This window comes from Melanotaenia boesemani, chromosome 1 (assembly GCF_017639745.1).
Source record: "Melanotaenia boesemani isolate fMelBoe1 chromosome 1, fMelBoe1.pri, whole genome shotgun sequence".
NCBI lineage: Eukaryota > Metazoa > Chordata > Actinopteri > Atheriniformes > Melanotaeniidae > Melanotaenia > Melanotaenia boesemani.
The window spans coordinates 7,998,561-8,025,183 of record NC_055682.1 but is presented as its reverse complement, the minus strand read 5'-3'; the positions used below and the strand labels follow the sequence as shown (position 1 = coordinate 8,025,183).

At 37.8% G+C, this 26,623-nt stretch overlaps 1 protein-coding gene across 3 annotated transcripts in view; it reads right to left on the bottom strand.

The window, feature by feature from the left end:
- LOC121641784 (protein kinase C-binding protein NELL1-like) overlaps nucleotides 1-26,623 on the bottom strand; it is a 316,585-nt gene that overhangs the window by 4,658 nt on the left and 285,304 nt on the right. Inside the window, exons 17-20 of one of the 3 annotated variants that reach the window (XM_041988084.1) lie at nucleotides 10,641-10,794; nucleotides 9,332-9,379; nucleotides 5,623-5,799; nucleotides 5,204-5,341 (exon numbers count right to left, since the gene is read on the bottom strand). In XM_041988084.1, the coding sequence (XP_041844018.1) occupies nucleotides 5,299-5,341; nucleotides 5,623-5,799; nucleotides 9,332-9,379; nucleotides 10,641-10,794 (422 nt within the window). In that variant the 3' untranslated portion in view covers nucleotides 5,204-5,298. Of the gene's footprint in view, nucleotides 1-5,116; nucleotides 5,342-5,622; nucleotides 5,800-9,252; nucleotides 9,380-10,600; nucleotides 10,795-26,623 lie in introns of those variants that run through there. The other 2 variants (XM_041988075.1, XM_041988092.1) reach the window with 2 other exon arrangements.

Here is a 26,623-nt window from a genome sequence, read left to right as displayed (position 1 = left end):
ATTATGATTTGCTCCATCTGATAAAGGTCCCAATTTTTTAATCAGTTTCTTATATGTAAGTAAGTGTTTATAAAGTGATTTTCACAGATAAAAATCACAAAGTGCTTTACATAAAATGAGAGCAATAAAACAACATAATTTTATCAAATAAATTATAACCATCAACAGAAAGCTTTCCTGAAGCTACAGCCTGAAAAGCCAGCTCTCCCAGGGTTTTAAAACAAGCCTTTGAGACCTTCAGGAGGCTCTGGCCTGAGGACTGAAGGATGTGCCCTGAGCAGCAGAGACACAGTAAATCGTCAGTATACTGGGGAGTCTGACCATGTAACACCCAGAAAGGCAAAACTAAAATTTTAATGTCGGTACGAAATTTGACTGGAAGCCAATATAGTCTTGATAATATAATGGTAATGTGGGCTGTTCAGGGCATACCTGTCAATTGCCTGGCGGCAGAGTTCAGCACTAACTGAAGTCTGAGAGTTGCCTTATTGAAACAAGTTACAACAGAATTACAGCAATTAATATGAGATGAGATACAAGCATCAATGATCATTTCAAGGTCTGATTTGACAACATTCCCCTAGCTTTAGAGATGGTTCTCATATGATAACAATTTTTGGTCCATTGTCGGGAATGACCCTCCAAAGACACAGCTTGATCAAACACAACCCCAAGGTTTCTGAGGCTGTTTTTAACAGACAAGTCCAGAGCACCAAGACGGTTTTTGACCAGGGGGATCTTTTTATTGGGAGCAATGATCAGAGTTTCTGTTTTACTTGAATTTATCTGAAGGTGATGTGAAGAGAGATAGTTTTTGATGCAAGACATACATCACAGGACCACAGATAAAAAATGAAACTCTGAGTCATTGAAAGAACAATACATATATCATCAGCATAGAAGTGATAGGACACATTTTTAAAACCACAAATCAGCTGATCAAGAGGCATCCAGTACAACAAAAACAAAACTTGATCAAGAACAGAACCCTGTGCAACTCCACATAACCAGTTGGACACATCAGACATTACATTGTGGTGAAAAGAAAAAAAAAGAAAAAAAGGTGTAACAGCTATGCTGACCCCTGGATTCCTTGAAGTGTTGACTGCAAACCAATGTGTGGTTTCTTATATTGTGATGACTGAGAAACCTACTACATTGCTCTCTCACAGGAAAGTTTTTCGGTAAATAATGAAAGCTAATGTGATTAGCATCCCGCCACTGCACATACATCCACCATCTCTTCTCTTCAGAGTGAGAACAGATGGAGAGGGCGGTGCTGGAGCTTGTGGCCCCACCCTGTGGGTTTATGATGGGTAAATGCAGGCCTGTCTGAGCTTGCCTTTTTCTGCCTGCCATTGGTTCACAATGATTTAAATGCAGAAATACTCAGAAAAGCCATTTTGATAAAAATTTTCACAAGGTATGTCCTCTAGCGTCAGATAAATGCCACATGGACATGTAAACAACATGAAAAACATGATTTCACCGAAGTGGGTCTTTAAGGCTTTTGTGAACAACTTATTTAGAAGGTATTTATCTGCCTTTCTGTCATTGCTTTGGGGACTACTCCCAATAATGCCACTGTTTGGGATTGCAGGGTGGCTTGCTTAAAGATAATTTTAAGGGCATCAAATATCTCTATCCAGAACAATCTGAGCTTAGGGCACAGATGAATTTCCCTGCAAGGGATTAATAAAGTATTTCTGATCTGATCTGAATATATGAATATGATCAACAATATTTGTTTCACACTTCCTCTGACATGTTGGCCCCATTTTGGTTGTTATATGTGGTGATCTAAAGAATCTAGTAATTATTTTCCATTTAATTCTCTCCATGTGTTTGAATTTGTGGCCAAGTGTGCCTCAATACACATCACAGCCCAGGCATCCAATGAAATGGCTTCATTTATTTCCACCTCCCATCTCTGCTTTATCTCCAGGGAGTTATGTCTACCTATAGATGAGAATATATGTTATAATTTACAAATTATTTTGTTGTCTTCATTTCATATTTGGATTTCTATTGGAAATGTTCTATAAGACTGGGTCTAGTAAACTTGTCCCATTCTTTATGAGTTATCAGGAAGGTTCTTAGCTGTAGGTGTCTAAAGAAATTTGTCCTTGGGAGATCAAACTCATTTCTCAGCTGTTGAAATGATTTTCAATTGACTAGCTGATGTAGATAAGTAAAAGTAGATAAGTGTAAAGGTCTTCATAAATCCAAGTCTGGCCGTTTGTAAGATTAACTTTGGTAGTCCAAAAGCTGACTGTATATAGATAACTGAAGGGTTTTAAGTCTAATTCTGTGGAGCTTTTTTGCCAAATATATCTCAGAAAAGTTTTGTCCACATTGTCAAAAGTTGATTTAGGCATTTCCACAGGCTAATATAGTTACAAGAGTCTGCGCAGAACATTCAAACAGATATTTTTAATGAAACCCACAAAGAGAGAGGGAGCGTAGACCATTATTCCAGATCATTACTGATTTTTCTAAGTATTTTAATATAATTTGCCTCATATAGATCATGTAAGGATGGGGGGGATGCAAATGCTGAGGTAGGTGAGATATGAGGTAGTGAATGTTTAGTTGTGATATCATATAACCCTTTAAGTTGTTTCATCTGACCTGCACAATCTGTTTTTTTTATTTATGTTTTTATATAAAATAATTTTCTATACTGTGCAAATAAGTCAAATAAAAAAATAGGGCACTGGGGTGCCTTTTATATCCAACCATCACTTTTCTGAATAGCTGCAAGTGGGGAAATTCTACCCTGACTGATGAGCATGTTTCCACAACAACCATTTATTTTCATAGTAATTATTATCAATTTGTCTGGTACTTGCTGGCAACAGACTGTCCACTGTTTTTGTCGTGAATATATTTTATAACACGCAACTTTTGTTTCAGAATGACAGAACATTTTTTAGAGGTTGAGACTCTGTCAATAACATCTCCCTTTCTTTCTCAAATTCGCTGCTGGTGAATGGTAGATGCTCGGTGTGATTTGATCGCCCTAACACCGTTCCAGGTCACATTAATGGTTTTTCTGCACCCTTTACAAAAGCTTCCCAATCATTCCCCATTTTTTTACACAATCATAGATTGTATGTCCTATCTGGAAGGTTGAAGTCATATAATATGCACATACAACGTCAAGTGTTCCATCTTCACGTTGTATGTGCATTGTTTGTTCAGACTCTGGCAGTGTGAGGAGACATTCAGGAGGCCTCTCATCTGCTGGTTCCTCATGTCAGTTTGATGTGTAAGACGTCCAAAACCTTCAGCCAGAGTTTTGGATTTTAACTGTTCTGGGCGGGGACGCTTATATTGTAAACCCAGGGAAGGTGCCTTCAGGTAGAAATGTCTTAACCATCATAGGATGTGGAAAAAGCCATTCAGTGATTTAAAAACTAACAAATTATGTCAAATATGTTCTGGGACAGACAGGTCACCAATGTGAAAGCTTCAAGATCTGAGTAGTAACAGCTATTAACTGTCTGGCCTTTGTGTGAACACAGGCTGCCTTGTTCTGCATGAGCTGTAGCTGACCAAAAACTTATTTAACAAAGAACAAAAGTTCAGTGCTGAAAATATAATCAAGCACCCACTTTCTCTGACCCAGAGAGAAATGGTGTGAATCTGGCAAAAAAGAACATTTCCGACCAGGTAATTGGTGCTGCATTCAAATCATTTTAAATTAAACAGGAGCAGCAAAATTTTTTTTGTTGTTTATTTTTTAATCTGAGGTCATTTGCAGCTTTGATAGGAGTTTTTTTCCGCACTGCGGTAAGCCCTGAAACAGTTTGCAAGGTGTTGTTGCATAATGTTATGTGTAGGAGTGAAGTTTTAAATTGGTCTGTAGTTGGAGATGACAGAATAATCCATGCTCTCTTTGTTTTTTCAAGCAGTTGTTTAATTAAAGCTTTTTCAAAAGTTGCCTGTGAACAGCAAGTGATTAATTATTGTTAAACTCAGTTCTGGAAAAATGGTTTAACTGTTTTTAAATGGGTTGGTGAGATAATGACTTTTAAAAATCAAAGAAGAATTCTGGGTAACTTCTCCCTGTCACATTTCCCATTGTAGTTACTGTTTCTTCAGACTGTGTAAATTTTGCTTATGATGCAGTCTCCACTTCCACTGCAGCAGTAAAGTGAATTAAAGAGTTTCACAAAACACTGTATCTGATCAAAAAGTAGTCTCTAGAACTTTATGAATAGTTTTATTTCTACTTCAATCCTTGAAAGAAACATTTAAACAGAACACTAGCGGCTCAGTGCAACTATTTTACTCAGTTATCAGGCCCCTTGCTTATGGAACAAGCCATCCACCTACAGGATTAGGCTTCAAAGCTTCCTTTTTGATAAAGACTTTAGTTAGGGTTGGCTTGGTGACCGTTAGCCATCCCTTTCGTTGTACTGCTGTAGGCTTAAACTGCCGGGGGATGTCGCCTAATGCATCGAGCACTGACATTGACAATATGACTTTCTTACTGTCAATAATTTGTGTTTCTCTTTCTCAGCTGGTATGCCTGGTTTAGAGTTATGATGCTGATTGAGCCCTCTTTCCTATCCTCTCCATTCCCACCCAGTCGAGGCAGATGGCTGCTCCTCCTCAGCCTGGTTCAGCTGGAGGTTTTTCTCTGTTCCACTGCTTTGTTCATGCTCAGGATTGGGGGACTGAAATGAAGAAATTTAATGGAATCTAGTGGTTGTCCCTAGCTAGGTAATTATTTTTTATTAACTGGTTTATATGATCAAGTTATACACTGGACTAATGTGGATAATATAATGGATTTGTTTAAACTGGATAATAACTGGACAACAATGACATTGATTAAATTGGATCGCCTGAAAAATAGCCATAAGATGAATGTCATGAATTGACGCTATGCAAATAAAGCTGACTTGACCTGATGTTTTATGTTTAACCTATCTATATAAAAGATGAACAGTGTAAAATTAACATTACGTCTGTTGTAATAACGACTGAAATAGATAATATAACCTGTAATGATAATCTCAGCATACTCTAGAAAAATATGGTAGAAATTCTGAATTTTTTGTGGTAAAAATAAAGTACTGTTGTGTTTGTTTTTGCAGTGACCTACCTTACACTTGCAGGTGGTGCAGGGTGATTTGGGCATATGCCATGCGTCCCCGCTGAGGCGGGTGATGCCTGCAGGGTCCTTGCAAGTCTGCCGGATGTCATACGACAGGTTGTCAGCCAGGCAGGGGTCTGTGACGCAACGTGGGCAACACTCGCCCTCTGCCACCGCTGTGTACTCACACATCAAGATGGGACAAACCAGAGGCCAACAGTCCACCTCCCCCTCCTGCAGTAGGAAAGAGACCCATGTAGAAAACAAAAGAATTGTTTGATATAGTTGTACAGATGTAGTTTCAACTCACATGCTGTTTTCTTTCCACATCTTGAATTAAGAGCTGGTAATTATCTCAGGCTTCACACACAGCTGAGCAGCAGATAAGCGACAGGTATCAAAGAAAAACCCATTTCTACGAGGAGGTACTGTGTTTTTATCTCATCTTTTTCTTTTAACATACCCTCAGGGACTGAACAATCAAAGACGGATTTAATAACTGTCTGTATACAAACCATGCAGCGGCACTGCTGACACCCATACAGCCAGGACGCTCCGCTGCGATAGAGTGTGCGTCCGCTCTGGTCCAGACACTGACTGCTGGGCCTGTTGTCACAGCCAGGGCAGCAGAACAGATCCTCATCTGGGTCTCCACAGTCACAGGGTCTCCTTCTGCAATATGTCTGCCCGTCCTGCACAACACAAAGAACACACTGTGGTAACTGCCCTAAAGTACAGCCCATTTAACTGTGCACTGGTGATGTGCTGTACAGATAAAGATGTGATTTTTTGTTTATTTATAATCACCCAGATTTCAACTAATTTTATAACTTTGTATTCTTTCCCCTTTTTTTGTTTTTTTTTGTTTTTTTTTTTAACCAGAGGTCAGTTATGATCTGACTCAGGACGTTTTTTAATTTAACCTTGGCTAACGTATGCAGTCTCTAACAGCTCTCCTTAACAAGAGCAGTCATTCTCTAAGTCTAATCATCATACATATGAAGGTTTGTAATGTGTTGCAGTAAATTTCAGTTTGTGGGAAATGTGTTTAAAGTTTGACAGATAAGCTAAAATGCTGTGGATTCCTACTGAACTGCAGATTGCTAAGCCGCTGTATCACTGTCTGTCTGTACCAGGAAAAAACTTAATGGTCCATTTTACTGAGCATGGCCAGTGCTATCTGGCCCCAGGATAGTTTTGTTATAGAGATGTAAAAACGTTACATAAAATGGCTGTTAGAAAATGTATGAGGGGCATTAAAATAACTCTGCATGCCATTAAAAGGGCAATGCAATGTTTTATTGATGCATATTGTCCTGCGACAGTAATGGCTCGGGTCTGTGTTCCAGTACCATTGGCCTTGGTCTTTACGGTTATGACCCTCGACTTGCAGGGGGACAGAAAAAAACATGCTGGCAGGATAGGTTTATGACACAGACTGTTTATTTAAATGCCAGCAGTAAGATCAGACTTGTAAATGTCAGACTATCATGTTCACCAAAAGAGCAGTGCTGCTGTTTAATTACTTTTATGATAAATGTGATGCCTGTGTTTTATTTATTTTTTGTTTATTTGTTTTTAAATCAGCAGGTATGGCTGTTTTCCCAACGTGGACATAAAGGAGATACTTAGAATTAGCCTTTTGTTCTTTGTATTAAAACTTCCCCTGACCCCATGCCGAAGTGCCCTTGGGCAATACACTGAAGCCCACATTGCCTCCCGATGTGTCTATCGAGGTATGAATGTGTGTGTGAATGGGTGAATGTGACATGTAGTGTAAAGCACTTTGAGTGGTCAACATGACTGGAAAAGTGCTTTATAAGTACAATCCATTTACCATTGACATTAGAAGTTTTCTCGAATGTTAAAATCTGGTTCTTCATTCAACTGAATGACGATATTACCTCTCAAGGGTCTCAGTTTTACCTCAGAGCATCTCATATACAAATTTTAGCCATATTAATATTAAAAAGACAAAACAAAACAAAAAACCCTTACCATACAGCAGTTTTATAGTCGAGGTTTCAGACACCAAGGCTGAATGACAACCAGCACAGCTGTGGATGTAGAAGTTCTCAACTCTAACATTCAGTATGAGCAGAGCGTCCCTTTCTGCTATCTTTGTGCCAGCTCGTTTTCACCAGAAGATCTCTCATGTCTATATTTACTGCTGAAAAATGATGAATATTTAATGCTGTGTTCCAGCCTTTAAACTAGCAGCCAAACTTATTTTTAATGTTTCTATCACATCATGTGATCCAGAGAATACAGATTTTTTTGTTGAAAATGTGTCAAGTTAAGCTGCAGAATGTCAGATTAAACAACATGCTGCTGTAAATTTACTAAGTTTACTTGTAAATGACAAAAGAAATCTCACAGTGTTTGCTTGTACACTTACAGTATGGACAGACTTTAATGTCTCTAGTGAGATAAGCTGAAGTGATCCCGTAAGTTTGGACAAGCGGTGGTTTAACCGCAGTATTTAGCAGAGAGCAATCGAAGTGTTCTCGTTGTAAATGCATAATTTTATGGATGGATGAGGCTCACTGGAATCTCAGCTGTCATTTCAGTCCAAATAACCCTCTCTGTGCTTGATAATATCACTCACTGAGCCTTCCCTACTCAAAGACAAATGTGATCAATATCCCACTTTCCTGCAGCCAGAGTACTCCACCTCATTCTGGCTACAGAGCTCAGAAAAGTGTCATTAAACTGTCACAAATATTTGTCAGAATGCAGTGAGATTATAAATAGGAGGGAGTGCAGGGTTACTTTTCTTTCTCAAGTCAGAATGATGGGGAATATTTAATTTTTCATGTTTGTTTCACAATCGTCCACACAGATATGAGTAAAATCAATATCTGACTGTCAGTTATACTGTGGGTGGGAGTGCAACACATTTGGGCTAGAGCTGAATGATGATGGGACCGGATTTATTCATTTATATTTTCTTTGGCTATTGAAGCTTTCAGCTGGGACACTATTACAGTCACCTAGAGATATGAAAACATCTCTATAACAAAGTTTGACAAGTAAACAAATATATACATTTTTGCTATCAAAAACTTATTGCCTCACAACTTTATAAACAAATCAGGTTTTGTTAAGTTTTTTCTTCCTGTGCTGATTCGTGGCGCGGACCTTTGCTGAGAGCACAGAGATGAAAATCCTCTGCACTTTGCACTAAACTAATAAGACAATCAGAGGGAACTGACCTAAAATTTAGATGATGATATCTGAGTTTTCACAGAGAAAACTTTAACTGTGAAACTGACTTCATTTGCAATTACCTTTTGGGGCTTTCCCTCCTTGTGGAGGGTGTCAGTGATGGTTTTCTGCACAACTGTCAGGTCAGCAACCTTCCCATGATTATGATTCTACTGAAAAAGACTGAGACTATTTAAATGCTAAGGAGTCCTTTGCAGGTGTTCTGGATTAATTCGCTGATTGTGGCAGTAAGAGGCTACAACATTGAACCTTCTCACACTATTCTTATTTTCTGATATGTTGATTTTTGGTTTTCATAAACTGTAAGCCATAATCATCAAAAATATAAAAAATACATTCCTGAAATGTCTCACTCTGCTTACAGTGAGTATATAATATAGTAGTTTACCTTTTCAAGTTAAAAATCATAATCTGACGACTTAATCTGCCCTAAAAAAAAAACTGTCTGGATGGTGACTGTGGACCAAAAATGGAAAAAAAGGCCAAAAGTTTTAATGTTAAATGACTGTTATGCTGTTTCAAATTTTAGCTTTTATATTCAGCTACGTTTAGGGTGGTAATAATCAGTACAAGTGCTTTTAGACAACAAGCACCAGATAATGAAGTCTAAACATTGAGCTTTCTCTAAATACAATTTCTGTCCTTTTTATTTTCTCTGTTTCCAGGAAGTCAGATTCTCTAAAATCTACTGGATCACTTCCCACTCTGATGTGAGCCCCAGCAACAAGCTCTTACTCAAGAGAACAACAGGACTAATTCATGACAACTGTTTCTGCTCTCCTCATGATGATAAACACCTCAGTGCTTTAATTAATAATAATTAACATTATTTGCAGTGTTTGCAATGAAAACAACAGAAGCAGAAACAACCCCTACAGGTCAGAACTCAGAGAGAAACTGTGGGGGGGAAATGCATTATTCTTTCAGGAAGGGGATTTTCTTATTTTTAATTAAATGAGGAATGTTTAACAAGAGAAAAAAGGGATTTGTGCTTGCTCCATATCTTCTGTCAGTACATCTCCTCTTTGCTCCATTCTTATTTTCAGACTCTTCATTGTTTATTTATCCGTCTTATCCCGGCTCTCCACCAGCTCTAAGCCTTTGTGTTTTCTTTTTCTCGTGATTATTGTTCTGGTTGTTTTGATCTCTTTTCATGATGACAGTATCAGCAGTCATTGAACTAGCTGGATGTCCTAGTTTCCTGGAATATTAGAAATCTTCCATGTGGCTTGATTTAAATAAGTTATCCCTCACCCTGGACTTTTTCCATCATCCAATGATTGACAAGCTGACCTCACTCAAAAAATATCTGACCAGAACAAAAGCTCAAAATCAAATTAAAAGCAGACAGTTTCTAAAAAAAACTTTTCTTCATCAGTGGCTCATTTACGTGTTATAGTAAGTAAAAGTTCTGTTAAAACCACCGACCAAGTTCGTAACCTTGGAGTGTTGATAGACTCAGATCTGACTTTCAGCAGCCACATCAAAGCTGTCACTAAGAAGCTTTTTACCAGCTCAAAAACAACAGAATTAAAAGTTTAGTCTCCCAGAAAGACCAAGAGAAACTCATCCATGCATTTATCTCCAGTAGGCTGGATTACTGTAATGGTCTTTTAACAGGACTTCCTAAAAAGAGCATTAAACATCTGCAGCTCATCCAGAACGCTGCTGCTAGAGTTTTAACCAGGACTAAGAGATCTGAACACATCAAACCAGTTTTGAAATCTTTACACTGGCTTCCAGTCCGTCACAGAATAGATTTTAAAACCATTCTGATTGTTTACAAATCCCAGAACGGTTTTGGCCCAGAATACATCTGTGATATGTTCAGAGAATATAAACCTAGCAGAGCTCTTAGATCCAAAGACTCTGGTCAACTAGTCCAGACCAGAGTCCAGACTAAACATGGAGAAGCAGCATTTAGCTGTTATGCTGCAAACAAGTGGAACAAACTGCCAGTGGAGATTAAACTTTCCCCAAATGTAGACATTTTTAAATCCAGGTTAAAAACATTTTTCTCATGCGCCTATGCATGAAATCTGCACAGTAACTTTTTTAACTTATCTTGCTTTTAATCATTTTAATGTAATTTATTATTTTATTGTGATTATGTGTTGATGCCTTTTACTATTCTAAATATCTGTAATGTCTTTGTTTTATGTAAAGCACTTTGAATTGTCCTGTACATGAAATGTGCTATACAAATAAACTGCCTTGCCTTAATGTCCGAGTTGTGTATTATTACTCTGTGTTCATCTTCTCTACCTTGCAGGAGCATATAGCACAGCGGTCAAAGCTGGGTTTCCAATCTTCTCCGTTGCGCCTAATTCCCGCTTCCTGTGGACAATCGCCGCTGCAGCCCGGTCCAGATGTGCACACACAGTCGTAGCCTCCTGGCAGGTTCACACACACACTGTCATTCCAGCAAGTGTGTGTCTGCAAACTGCACTCGTCAATGTCTGGAAGATAAACAGTGAAACTGGGTGAGTACATGCTTGTGTGTTCTTTGTTTAATAAATTTGGCAATTTGTGTCCAGTATCCTGTATGAATATGAGTATGAGTGGTGTGTTTAATTTTTTTAAAGAAGCCTCCTAGAAATCAATCTGAGTAAAGTATTTTTAAGGATTCCAATTTACAAAATGCAAACAGGACAGAAATGAAGAGACAGGAATCTTGCTAAGGGAAGCAATATGTAAGGATGCATCAGTCCATCATTTGCAGAAGTTTTTTTCTTATCTATGAAGTCTGAAGGCTCCATGACATACCTGTGATATAAACCAAATTAAATATATACGCTGTCCTTAAAACCTTCAACCTGAAAGAAATGATCAAATACAACAGCATTGTGCATTAAAACAAAGGCCAGATGAAGCATCTGTGTAAAGCATCATATTTAATTGATGTTAGCTTTGAATAACTTCTCTAAAGTAAGGACAGTTTAGTTCTTTCTCCTTTTTCACCCATATGTGTCTCTACCTCCTCCACACAGCTTGAGAAATGTAATAAGGGGCTGAAAACCAAGATCAATGGAAAGTGGAAGTTTTAAAGTAATATCATTAAAAAACAAGTGAATGTAGGCTGCATTGGTTAAGTTTGCAATTCTGGATATATTTAGGCAAATCGTGTCTAAATATATATAACGTTAACTGGCCTTCACTTGGGTAAAGGTCAGATGTCTAAGGGTCAGTAAAAGCAGCAGATAATGTACTTTTATATGTTGTTCGGCATCATCTCTAACATGTTCTGGACGATAATGCAGAATTCATACAGCATCATCTCACCAGCAATCGACATGGTGGTAATATCTGTCATAAAACCAAAAGATGTCATGACTGAAGTTTAACAGCAAACTCTGCAAAAGAAATTCTGATCTGGATAAAAACAAATTTTTCTTTTTTATTATGTAAGTGGAAACCTTTGTGCAGCAGTTATGAAACACAGCAAAACTTTTCCAGACCCGTTCCTGCATGGTTGAAGCATAAACCCTTTCTATCAACTGTTAACTACCTTATTAGAGAAAAGTCCTGCTCCGATTTGTATCACAGAACCAGTTAATAATTGTCACCAGAGCCCTGTGTCTCCAAAATCTGCACAGCATTTAGAGAAGACGCCCCCTTGTTTCCTTTTGCTGATTCACTCTCACTAGATATCTGATCTATCTTCATAGATGTGTGCATGGCTGCCTTATGACTAGATTTTACTGTGTTACTAGCAAAACTCATTATTACTGAAAAGTAGTATGAAATAAATGCAGCTCTAACTAAAACAGGCTGCTGTTAACATTTTTCATTCTTCAGCTTTTTGTGACCTACTTTTGCTGGTAATGTGAATTACTTATGGCAGGTGATGTGGAAAAGTTGTTTGGGAGGTAAAAAGAGCTCTGGACACCAAACTGATGAATAATTAACAAGTTTTAGTACAAAAAGTGGCATCTAAAACAGATTTTCGGCATCTGTGAGGTTTCCTTAAGCCAATGTGGAAATCCTACTGACCTACCATATCAGCGGTCTTATATAGAGTCGGACCAAAGAACATTCCTTAGTTCACACCTGACACCACCCCTCAGGCTAGCATATGGGAAACAGATGGTGCTGTTTCATTTGGGGTTAATTGATTTTACAGAGTTCATGTGATACTTAAAGAAACAGACCAGTGCAACTGAGTACATCTAAATGTTGTGTGAATCATGAACTGCTGCGCGATGAACAAACGCAACAAGAGAGACGGTAGTTGTGACAGAAAAGCTGATCAGCTCATCACCATCATGCCGTGGGAGGAAAGCTGCGGGAAAAGTTTTTGTTAAAAAAGGCGGGAAAAGTGCGGGTACTGAACCCTCTCACCAGTAAAAGTGTGGGTGTTAAAACACCTTCATTCCCCAGGTATGTCACCCATGGGCTGTTCATATAGAGCCAGCTGGCTCATCTTGTTTCATCTTGCCTCTAGACATGATGTATAATGTTTGAAAAAGTTTGAAAACCACTGCAGTAGACTGAGGAAGGAAACTGAGAAGAACTGAAACAATGAGTGTAGCTGAAGAGATCTCGGAGAGTCTGGCGAGAGTAAAACAGCTTTTTTCCCCCAAACTGTCAAAGTAATTAACAGAACCCCCCCACCCCCCCAAAAAAACTAAACAATAATAAAAAAACAAACAAAACAAACAAAAACAAAACAAAAAACAACCATGGCAGTAATATGTAAATAGTTTAGATGCAATGTGTAACTTAGTCGCTGGAGGATAAACACTAAATTGGGAAATGCAACTTATTTGTTTAATAACCTGAAAAGGTATCATCACAGCAACTCTGCAGAAAGTATTAACATGTGGGCCAATGTGAAGCTGTTCTAGCATAAACAGAAAAGAATCATCTCATTTGTGGCTGCCATCCCAAATGGAAGCGAAAGAAAATAAAGAGATTACAGCAGCGGTTTCGTATTTAACAGCAAAAGACAAAATGCCTCCTGTGATCACTATTAGTAAACTTGTGACCTTGACAGCATTAAAGCCGCACCACTGAACTTTGTGGCGCCCCCTAACAATGGTGAATTGGGCATCTGACCCTTTTTCTTTTCTGAGCTCTCTCCGGTCAATAAAAGTCAGTCTTATGTTGACTCTTGTCTTATCTATTGTTCTGTCACTTTCTCTCTCTTTTTTCTTCTCACTTCCTCCAATATTGTCCTCTTGGATTTCTTTGCTGAATCAGCCACAGTACAATTAAAAAAGGACAGTATGTTGATATCCAGTTGCTGGCATGATGTTGTGCTGTAGAATAAAATGCAAAACTTGATGTTCTGGGCTGGATAGAATAATGTTGTGAAGAGCAGTTTCGTGGCATTGGTACACAGCAAGGCAGAATATTAAAGTGTTATCAAAACAAGTCAGAAGCACAGAGTTTTAAAGTCAGAAAGTTATGTAGTGGTAAAGTTTCTATCAACCATTTCCTTTTTTGAAATTATATAATTTTTATTGTCCAGTGTTAAACTTGAGTTTTGTTAAGTTCTTTGGCATTAGAGATCCTTCAACAGACAGATGAGTTCCTTATAATAACATTTGGTTTTTAGGAATCACGATATATCTGTATTATTTATATTTTAGTAATTTTTCCCAAACATCTGCCTGTTAGTACCTTTGTAGACAGACATTCACCTTTCATATAATTTCTGTTTTTATGTGAATGTGTGAAATTCTAACTGTCCAATAATTAATACTTTAGTTCCCACATTATTCATTAGAAAAGTTCTGATCAGTCAGAAAGGAGCTGGGTTCTTGTGCAGCCTTCAACTTTTTGAACCGTTTCCCACAAATTGATAGTTCAGTGTTCCTTCTCTGCATGGTGTAACACACATGCTGCTTCACAGTCCAGTTTTTTAAGAAAAAAGAAACCTCCCAGCAACGTGCAGGCTGTTCACTCTGCTGCTTCCTGACAGAAATATGTGCTGCCACACCAGCAGGCTACAGAGAAGCTCCTTTCTTCAGGCTCAGACTTTCATATGTACCCTTCAATCTCAACATTAACATTTTATACTTCTTTTTTTTTTAAACATAATTAAAAATTACCCTTGAATATGTGGATTTAGTGTATATTTCAGGTTTCAAATACTAATCCAAACATTTGTTCTCACACATATTTCAAGGAATACCAGATTCTGCTTTATAATGAATAAATTAAATTAGGTCTTACTTTGCACCTCGTTTCTGTATATATGGATTATACTTTATATAAATTCTGGCTTTTTGGCTTGAGCACATCACTTGTACCTGTTTATATTCTCCAGGTGTGTTCAGCTGGCTCATCAAAGGTCCTGCACAGTCAGCTTCATCTCACTTCTCCATACTAACCTATACAGAGAGAGTGTATGGCATTTTCATCTTTGTTTTATAGACACCCCGGGTACCAAAAGTCTGTCCTTACCTTTTACCAAGTCATGGCATTTAACTCTCTTTATCCTCACTAAATGTGACCTGTTCTGAGAGAAAAAGACCAAAGCCCTTGCCACAGCAGCTCTGCTTTCCCCTGCCAGCAGTTGTTGCCTACAGACAGCAATCCCAACCATGTGGCAATGACGGCACACTGCTAGTGTTCCATGAACAAAGGCCCAAGTAAAAAAACTGAAGTGATACTATGAAAAGTGAAGTTTGTAGTTTTGTCTTTGTTGAGCATCATGTGTTATTGAAATTGTTTTCTTTCTGCACCAGATGAGCATTAATATTTTCCCACCTTTCTGATACCATACATCCCAGTCTTTAACATTTCAATCAGGTAATCTAGAATTTAATCCCCTGCAGTTACCGTTTTAGCACACGCCAGACTGAGAGCTACATGATCGGACTTGTCTCTGCTTTCAACTGTCTAAGCTGTACTTTATCACTGTCATGAAGGCTTATGCTTAATGCTGTTATATAGAGTGAAAATGCTTGAAGGAGACATGAGAAAAAAAAATCACCTTCTGTGCTTGTGTATATATTTAAACTCTGAGAAAACACTACTGTCACACTTTGTTTGACGGTTTAAATTCAGTGGACTGTTCAGATTTGCAGAGTTCTGCCAAAGAACCAGCCCAGCGTTGAGTTAGTCAACATCTCCTCCTTTCATTATCCAACCTCTCCATTTTTCCTCTCCACCCTAATAACACTTCATGCAACATTTGCTGCACCTCAGAAAACTAAAGCTCAAATCAGCAGTTCCATAGGAACAATAATGTTCTACCAGTTCTTTTCTGTTTATATCTCCACTGAAAAATCTAACTTCTTGTTGGCAATTTCATAAATTTTTTCCCCTATTCAGAAATTCAAAGCTCCAAGTTACCATTTGTTATTGAATCCAACACTACTGTAAGGCTGCACAATTAATCAAAAAAATATTCACACCTGCATGCAATCTCATTTAAAGTTAATGGTGTTCAGCATGCACACTTATTTACTTTACAACAATCCTTTGTTTTGATCGTTTTTCCCAGCGGCAATGTGAAGATGCAGCAGTACTAATGCCGATAAAAGGAGCACTTACACTGCTGTTGAATTTTTAAGCTTTTAAACCTAATGACAATATACAATGCATCATTAACTGAAGCAGTACTTTTGCATCATTGCAGTTCCTCCAGGTAATTCCACCAATCTTTGCAACTACTTGATATGTCACCATAAGATACAGTACAAGACAGCCATTAAAGACAAGGAAACCATGTTGGAAAACACTAGTTGGAAAATCCATAAAAGAGATGTTAGCTGGTGCATCATCATATTCTTAAAGTTCTCAACAGCATAAAGATTTAGCAAATGCAATTGTACATCAGTTGACTAAAGCTTGCAGAAGGAACTCTGTTCCTCCATATTGAAAGGACCCACTTGGGTCAGGCAGATCTTAATGAAGATGGCACTGTACCATTGGTGTGTATATTACAAAGGACAGAATAATCAAGATGAATTTTTAAGTGTACAGAAATGTTCTGTCTACTCAGATTCAGCCACATGCAGCAAAGCTGGTTGGACAGTGCTTGACAATAAAAATAGAAAATGTCCAAAAGCACAGTGTGAGAGAATCCCAGTTTTGTTCAAGGTAAAGAACTGGAACATTGAGTATTAGCCAAACCAATGTCACGGTTAAGTTGCACTTCACTCACTGAAGATGAAACTAAAAGCAGAAAAACAATCAAACTGAAAACCATCACAGGAAAGGCCTAGAAAGGCATCATAAAGGAATAAATCCATTTTTTGGCTCTTTCCATGGGGAGAGGGTTTGCAAGAAAATATAAAAAAATATATATATATTCATTCCTCTAATATGAATGTGAAAAAGGCTCTGATTCTGCACTGATAGCGTCATTATGTAAACTATTAAAAATCCACAAATCTGATTTCTAACAGCAAGCACTGTACACAACCCTGGAAACAGTTTACAGTTTGTAATATTTCAAAATTTGTGCACACAAAACATGGGGAAAACAGTACTTTGCAACTAATATTATAAAGCTGCTTGAAAAATGTTATAAAAGAAAATACCATTGCAAAAGAAATTTGTTTGCACCTCTAAACATTTTTAACACCTCTGCCCCACATCGCTCACTCTGTGAACAGTAATTTTTTATGTTCTCCAGTGGACAATGATGAGTGGTCTCCTGCAGACAGACCCTCTTTGGGTGGATGGGAAGCTTGGCAAATACTTAAAATACCAGCAGCAACAATAAACTGTGACACAGCTGAACATGTACTCTAATTGGCTGCACTATCAATTCTTATGGCTACAGAGAGAGGGAAAACAGCTCAGCCTAAAATTCATTGTGCTTGTGACAGACTATTTGCATACACTAAATGAAATCCCCCATCAGCCAGTAAGACATATTGTACCTCTGCTGGTGAAGGATTAATGCTCTTCATGCTACATTCACTACATTCAGCCACAAGCTGCTGCCTGCAGATGAAGCACGCTCTTACATGCAGGCTGTGAATGGCAGCGTCAGAACCAAATACAAAAGCCCTTTGGAAAAACCAGCTGAGCAGAGGCAATCATATGTGAAACTTTCACTCGCACCCAAATGTGGTGTTACACATGAAAGCACTAATCCTTTGTTAGTACATGACAACACACAGGCATAGACACATGCACACAGACACACAAAACAACTAAATCCTTCTGACGGATGTTGGTAATTAGAAGGCAACAGAAAGCTTAGTATTTCAGTATTTAAATTATATTTCTCTGGTGTGTCTCCAGGCAACCCATATGGAAAGGTCATGCACACTGGGGAGAGAGAGAGAAAATGATGCACAAACCATGTCTTGGAGGAAGACACTGAAAATTTATGGTGTATTATCCTCAAATTTATTCACAATCTGTTTATTAAAGCCACCTGTCTTCTCCCTGAAGCACTAGGCATAATAAACATGGTTTGAGATGCAGCACATGCAGCTTTGAGTCAGAGTCATAAAGCAGACAGGCTGCCATTTGCAGCCGCTTTGGTTCGCAGTGTAACGACATGCAGTGTAGCACAATGTAACATAATGGTAAAGGCAACTCAAGACCCTGCACTACAGTAAGAAAGAGCTTAGTGAAATCTAAGTTATGACCCAGTTATTTAGCTGCAGCTATTTTTTTTTGTTTGTTTTGTACCAATACAACAGTTACTTTTGTAAACTAAATGTATCCCGGACGAGCCCCCATTTTTATTTCAGCCCAGCTTGTTTGCTGGATTGTTACATAAAAACTGACATGAAATTAGAAAAAAAAGGATTATACTGAACATTCCCATTTTACTTTCCATTACTGTATTTATTAAATTCATGGCCTCTAGCTGCTTGGATACCTTTAATTTTCACTAATAGGGTGACATCATTTTCAGTGATGCCTTATTTATCTTATTCAAAAGTTAAGTCACATATTTGTCTTGAGTACATTGAAAATGTTTAACTTTTTATGGCTGACTATGGTGACTGCACTATGTGTTTACCCAGAAGCGAACAAGCAAACAAACTATGAACTTTATAGCCTTTTACTAAATGCTTAAAACATTCTGCACAAAATCAAATACAACCCTCCCTGAAAGATGCCAATTTATAAAATTTATACCATAAACAACAGCAGACAGATTGATCCAAAGTGGTTCAGAATTAATTAATCTAACTGTTATATTTTAATAAAATTTAACTGATTGGATTTAAGTGGCAACTTTATGCGAAAAGCTATAGCATAGCTATTACTGTATAGGTATGCTTTCTTTCAATGCTTTCCTTCTCCATCCATCCATCCATAATTTCTTGACTGATGAGGTTTTTGGCCTAAGTTTTAGTGTATTTATAGATGTACATGTTTTGTAAATAATTTACTGTTGTTTTATTATTCAGCACTTTGGTCAACAGTGTTGTGTTTAAAGTGCCCTATAAAAAAATTTCTATTGGAATTTGATTGGATCCTTTTGTGCTGGGGGTGCGTAAGGAAAGTGACAAACTGAACTGATTACTGGAGTACTGGGGGTGCCCAAATTAAAATTTAATCCAAGCTTTGAAGATGTAGTTTACTTTAGTTTTTTTTATTTATTTATTTTTTTTATCATTTATCTTTTTTTTTTTAATCCATTTTATTTTATTACACAATTATCCCTTTCATTATAAAAAGTTTTTTTTATTTAACTCAAATATCTTAGTAAAGGTTTTGTCTTTAAATTATCATCCCTAGGAGCATTGCAATTTAAAGGTGACACTTTATTTAACGACAAAATGTGCCTAAATGAAAGGAAAAATAGTGGCACAATAAATAACTTTAAAAAGCCAATAACTAAGAAGAATAAAGCAGCTTTGACAATTGAACAAGACTTTGACTACTTTGAAATCAATTGACCACACTACTATTTAGTGTAGTTTAAACTCTTGGAGAAAAACAAGAATGCAGATGTGAATTATCAGTGAAAAATGTAAACAGTCCTCTCATAACAAAAAGAGAGAGACTACACTTAGTCACTGCAAAGATAAAAGAGTCATATAGATTAATGTGTTATGCAGTAGGATGCCCTGAGAGCACCACAGCTGTTTGTTCTGTTTGCCAAACACAAATTAGCACCAACATTAAAACAAACCACTCATTTGAAAAAAAAACAAACATCCTTTTGCTACAAGCTCCTCTTGTAGGGTTTTTATCCACTAACACTGAATATTTCCCCAATTTGCTGTTGCGCCAAAACACTGAAAATAAACAACTTATTTACAAAGAAGAGGATATTTCATTACCCCATAACCAAAACCGTATCTAACATGCATTTATTGAACCGCTTTTCCATCTTTATTCAGTATTTTCTGCTGCTTATTGCAAACTTGTCATGTATACTTTAAGTGACTGATGCAATTACTCTCAGCTTTGATTCAGGTTTTTCAATACAAAATGCTACTTTATGTTTGGTTGGCTCATGAGAGGGTGTTGGTGGGGGATATTGTGGAGAAATCGTTTGTACTCATTTCCCCTGCCGGGCTCATACTACAAAGTGGGAGGAGAAATTGTGGCAGACAGTCACAGCAACATGCATATGCTTACACATGTTTACATGTTTACATGTGTGCTGTTTACATGTTTACACATGTAAACAGCACACACCCATAAAACATTTGTATTTATACTTTAAATTCTACAAACTCAGTGGAAGTGCTTCCTCTAACCACAGTTATAAAGTTGTATTCCAGGTCATGAATATATTATTTAAAACTCTCACATATCACAAAGAAGTGAGTTAATACTGAAATGTAGACAAAAGCAGGGTTGAACTAAATCCTCCATTGTGCACTATGTTAAATGTGTATACAGACAAAGCCTTATGTCTCTTTTCTGTGTCCTTTATGTGCAAATTTCAGCCTGTTTTCAGATAGCTTGTGGATGCATATCCAGATGTAGTAAACTAAACAGTACCACCAAAAACCACAGGGGCAGTGTTGACAGTATAGCATACATGCAACCAGCTAAAGGATCAAAGAAAAAGAAGTCACAACATATTTAATGGGTGTACAGAGCACCACTCTCTAATGCACTACCTCTTTATGTCTCTTTATAAGTATGTATAGTATCTCACAGATGTGAGTACACCCCTCACATTTTTGCAAATATTTTAGTATATCCTTTCATGGGACATTATAGAAACTAAACTTTGTTTATGTCTGCTCTTTGTTGAACAGCTGTGTTCAACGGTGCTGTCACTGTTTTGACTGATCGCATGTGCAGATACGTTTGTGTGATGTTAGATCAGATTACGTCTGAGGAAACACAACACACAACAGATCAGACAGAGAGAAGAACATAAAAAGAAATAAGACTGTTCAGGAGTTTTAAAATTAAGTCTCAAGTCCTTTGAGTGCAAGTCCAAGTCAAGTCTCAAGTCACTGGAAATGCGAGTAGAGTCTCTCACGGACGTGCCTATTTACGTACAAATAGGGAGGATATAACGAGCCCTGTTTTTGTTTAAAGGAAAAAAAGGAAAAAAAGAATGAAACAACACAATGATTAAAATATAATTTAAGTTTGCATATATTGGGAGTAAGTAAATAGTTTAAATATCAGGGTTTGATGTTTCAGCAAAACAGACTGGGTGCATAAATTATGTAAATCATGAAGTATGCTTGGCTACATCAGTTATTATTAAAAATGGAGCTGGTGGCACCAGTGTTTGTAAATTGATGCAGTTTTATGACCAAATCCACCAAACTGGGTACTTCCATTGTTTGTGATTTGTGACTACAGGCAAACTTGTCTGGTTTAGTAAATTTGGACCACTAACTGTAAATGATGAGTTAGTATGAACAATATTAAAGCCTGCAAAATGTTTATTTTCCTAGATCAGTGTTAAAATTGTTATAGTTAATTACTATATGTTCCCTCTTGTGTGTTTTTCTGTTTCTTTTTGTATTTAAAAATGTTACCTTTACCTCTTTTTACCACCTTTAAATTACTATGAAGTGTTTTATGCCCTTAAGTCCATTCCCTCTGTATCTGGAACACAGATGTTTCTTTAGCGTTGTTTGGATGAATTGTAAAGTAACAAAAGACTGAATTAAATTATTTATATCAACAACTGAACTATATATTATAAAGTTCCTTTATGCTTTAAAGGAGAATATAAATTTATAATAGTTTTCCTATGACTTTGTCCTGGGTGGAATGAGTCTTTGGTAACGTGACACAAAGCTGTTGTATAATCTCACATTTGTCATACCACTTTCCTAAGGATCTGAGATTAAATTAAATGACTTTCTAGAGGAATCTACTGAGAAACATACCACTTTCATTCAGGTAGATAAATCAGAACAGTCTGCTGATGTGGCATTTTGATTTAAAGGTTAAGTGAAGGCAGAAATGTTTCACTCAGCCAAGCGCTCCTGTTTGCTGCATTCATTGCAATTACAAAGAATGTATAGATATTCTGAGTACTTGTTCTTACGTAGGTAGAAGGTCATGTCTAATACACTGAGCAGCTGGAAATCTTGACATCCTCACTTAACATCACAGCCAGGAACAATTAAATAGCTATAAAGAGTTTTTAATTATTATCTCATTAAAGTAAGATAATATAAGAGTGACTGTTTTGAACCATTACTAGTCATCAACAATGTGAGATTGTTACAATCAAGATACCATCCATCTATTTTCTAGGTTCCGGGTGAAGCTGGAGCCTATCCCAGCAATTAGCAGGCGAGAGGCAGGTACACCCTGGACAGGTCGCCAGTCCTTCACAGGGCACAACGCTTACAGAAATTAGACTGACCAGTTCACCTAACATGCATGTCTTTCGATGGTGGCTGGAAACCGGAGAGGAACCCCCGCATACATGGGGAGAACATTCAAACTCCACATGGAGGCTCGAACCAGCAACTTTTTGTGAGGCCACAGTGCTAACCACCACACCACTGTGCAGCCACTATCAAGATACATTTAGCTGAAATCACTACATATAACATGTATATTTCCCAGAATAGCAGAGTTGTTTATATGTATGTCAAAGTAAGGCAAAGGCACAGAGTGTTTCCATTGAGTCTGGAGCAATGGTTCTCAAATTTGCTTTACATCAAGTTCCGTCTGCTTCCTGTCTCCTTATACACTCGCTTGCTGCTTGCTCTCACTCTCCCTCCCAGCTTTGATTTTTATAGATTGTTATGCTGATTTTTTCCCTTTTTCACTCATAAACCCACTCACAGTAGCTCTTGAATACCTATAAATCAATGGGACTAAATCATTTTTAATAGAAACAGCAACATTTTTCATAGTTCTTTTATCCTCAGCACTCTGTCAGTGTGACCTACACCCAGCTGAAGCCTACATGTGGCACTCAGCTAAAGCTAAGTAGATTGGAAAGGCGCTAACAATAGGCTAACAAGCAGCAAGATGTTTCCATCTCCACAGATGTATACCAAGACCTATTTAAGAAGATAACAGTGCTGGAGGTAAAACTTTGCTGCCTTGAAGTCAATATGGAAATAAATGGACTGTGTGGAAATTAAACAACCTTGCCATTGATTCGAAACAGTGGAGATGAGCAGGCTAACAGACGACTAAAATGCACAGATAACAATACCAAGAAAGAGGCAGTCTGTGTGAATTACAATAAATCATTGAGTAAAACCCTTCCTGGAACTGTCTTGGTATGGAGCCAGAAAGTAAATCATGTCTCCTGGAATAGGAAGGACAACGTATAACAGGCTGGGCGCAGCGAACTGAAGTCTGTGACTGGCCTCCACTCCCTACAAAACAAAGGACCTCTTCTACCCCTTGACATGGAAGGAAAAAGTGCTGGACAACAGAGACTAGGAAGGTGAGAATAAACCTCCAAAACACCAGAACCGATTTTCTCTGCTGTCGGAGGATCAGAGATCTGGCACTGAATAACTGGCTTATATTGGCATGTGTTGACAACAAACTGCGTTTTATTAACAATTTTTCATTTTTTGGGGATCACAGGCATCTTTTTAAGGCAAATGGATTAAATTGTTTAACAAGTCACTGTTCAAGTCGAAGTATCCCCCCCCCCCCCCCCCCCCTTTTTTTTTTTTTTATTTTTTTTAAATCCCTCTACACTTGGTGTCAAGACTGAGATACAGGAGGAGTTATCTCACAGGTTATCTCACAGGGTAGACCCAACATACCCCAGTGGAAACCCAGAGGAGGGGCAGCATCAGCCCCAAAAAAGGGAGACATTGGCAGAAACAAGAAGAAGGTTCTTTATTTGCCCCCAACACCCTCAACAGCACCAAGAACGAGGACAGTGGACCTTCACCCCACCAAACCTCCAACAGGTCGTTGTCATCCTTAACCTCCCTCCCCTGCCCTCCCCTCACCTGAAATTCACTAAGCAGATGATGAAGCAGGTTGATCTACCCCCCAGGCCAATATGTTTTTTGTTCCTCATATATCTCCCACCAGAGCAGCTAAAGGGAGGGCACCCAGCCTCTCCTGTCCCACTACGCCAGAAAAAAATATCTGTACTTTTAGGTAACAGAAGAAGAAAAGTAGCTTGGTCAGAACACAGAGAGCTGCTTTCTAAAAGGTTTCCAGTTAACATACCCTGTGGGCCAGAGGATGCCCCCAAACATAGGGTAAACACTTCTAAACCCATCAAGTTAGCTTTGTTAAATGTTAGGTCATTAGCAGGGAAAATATGTTTAATTAATGATTTCATCACTGAGCACAACCTTGATTTTATATTTTTAACTGAAACTTGGTTAAACCAAAACGACAGTGAAGCCGCTCTTATCAAATCAACCTCCGCCTCCCCAAACTTTAGTTTTATCAGTGAGGTCAGGCTGAACAGGTGAGGAGGGGTGGTTGCCTTTTTTTTAAATGAATCATTTCAGTGTAAGCCGTTATCTCTTGGAAGTTTTCCTTCTTTTGAATACGTGGCTCTTCAGCTGAACGCATCATCCAGATCTGAAAGATGTGGATGCCGAGCCTCCGTGATCCTACATGGAGCTTACGGCGGTAACCGACCATATGCAGACGCCGCGTGAGGATAAATCCAGCTTTATTTGCCACTGTCATCAGGTTAAAAAAACTCTCCTGTGTCAGTAGGACCTGAACTGTATTCAGCCAAGGCTTGCCAAACTCTTCACAGACAAAATCCAGAATATCAGTCTAGCAATCGACAGCAGGTCCAGGAAATATACTGTGTCTACTGAAAACCAGTTTACACACTATTACACAGTTTAATCCCATTAACAGCAAAATCTGGGGGACATCTTATGCCAGCTTAACTCCTCTTGCTGTGTGGACATCCAGCCCATAAGTTTTTTTTTTTTTTTAAAAAAAGGTCTCAAAGCCTATGAAGCCAGATCTGTTACAGATTTCTTTTCTGATGTTTCAGTGTGTCTGTAAAGCACTTTAAATCACCCCGATGTCAAACTGTGCTATACAAATAAACTTGCCTTGCTTTGCCTTACCACTTCAGAAAACATCAGGCTCTCCAAGTACACCCTTTATGACTGGTATAGAAAAGACCATCCCTTTTCCATCAGGCACACTTCAGACAGGTTAGCTCCAAATTAAAATATTTTTATTGTTGATTAGTGGCAGCTATTATTGTAAAAGGGTTTTATCACCAGAACTGACATTTAGGATAACCCCTCAGCAAAGTCCTGATAACCCTAAAGGACTATTTTGGTTGTTTGAATACTTTTGATTTTGTCTTAATATACCACATGTGTGTTTACAGTATATACCACATATATACCACAATGTTTACCAAAAATATAGTTTGATAGAACATTTTTCAGGACCGCTTCATCATGATCTCAAAGTTTTTTCACTTTAACCTAAGTTATTGCCATATTGGTCCCAAAATACAGAAAAATGATGAAACTATAATTGAAAAAAAGTACTGTTTTTTACAATATAAATTACAAACAGCACTTTTTTCTGTTTAGTAAAAGGTAAAAAAAGACAAGTATACCAGGAGAGACATGGCAATTGTCCCAATTTTATGCCCGGATGAATATTTTTGTTTTCTAATGGAAACTTTTACAGCTCCAGTTTTAGATGGTCTATCAGCATCAACCAAAAAACTGGGAGAGATTTATACGCCTGAACTTTGTAGTGAAGCTGACAGCAGCTCCAGGTGACCTAGTTATGCTTTTTTTGCCGCTATGAAAATGATCCAATCATGCCAATCCTGACGGATAACATTCATGTCATTTCACACAACAACGAGACCATCATGTAAAAAAAAAAAAAATCAAGCTAAAGTTGACCAGGTAGCTGGTAAACCTTATTCATTATTATGCTTAGATACTAAAATATCCGTTGTTGGGAGTGACTCACTGAGAACATCTGTCAAAATTTAGTAATGCTTCTTAAAAGGAAACTAAAATGTGGACCATTGTGTCCAATCATGGCTTAGAGAGGCTCAGTCATGGTCACATCTCTTGTAGGATGGACTACAAGAATATCACACAGTCCTTAAACCCCCCCCCCCCCCCCCCCCCCAAAAAAAAAAAACACACACACATGCACACTTGACTGAACATTTATTTGTTGCATGAACATCTAAAAACAGACAGATCCATTTTTACGTAGATATGCAGACATTGTAAAACCTGCAAATCACTACTTACAGGGTTCTACATCCTTTCTGCAACCAAAGTGACAGTCAAAAGATAAATAGTTATAATTAAATGGCTTTCTGTTTGTTTGTCTCTGTGTTCCTGAATGACTCCCTTGTACTACAACCAACAATCAAGTCACAGATTTGCAAAACACTGACATGAAAGTTACAGTTTATCTTTATTATGTTCAATTTCATTTGCAGGAGAAAAAGTCACCTTTTGTTGTGACATATACATCAGAGCACAATGCATGAGATCAATGACTTCTCTTTTCTACTCTCACATTATCAGGAATCAGCAGAAAGTTCTAACATTGAGGGAAGTAACATTGTGTTAAAGTAAAGCAGAAAAACAAGTCCATGCATGTCATACTCCAGACTGGGCTGTAAGATTTCCTTTTTATCAGGATGTTCAGCAGAGGTAGTTCCCTGAAAAGACTCCAGCTGATCCAATTTGCTGCACAGAGTTCTGATGGGAACATGGAGGACAGACTTTTTTTATATAGTTTAGTTCATTTTCTTTGGCTCCCTTTGAAAACCAGAATATAATAAATCCATTTTCTCACGTATTAAGGCTTTAATTACCATGCTATTAAATATCAATGCTTCATAGTTCCATATTTCCCCAACAGAGAATTTTGCCCTCAGACTGCAGCCTTACTTGTGTTTCCTAGTTTTTAAAAGTAGAACAAGAAGTAGATACACAAGTTATCACTTTTCTCTGGTGGAAC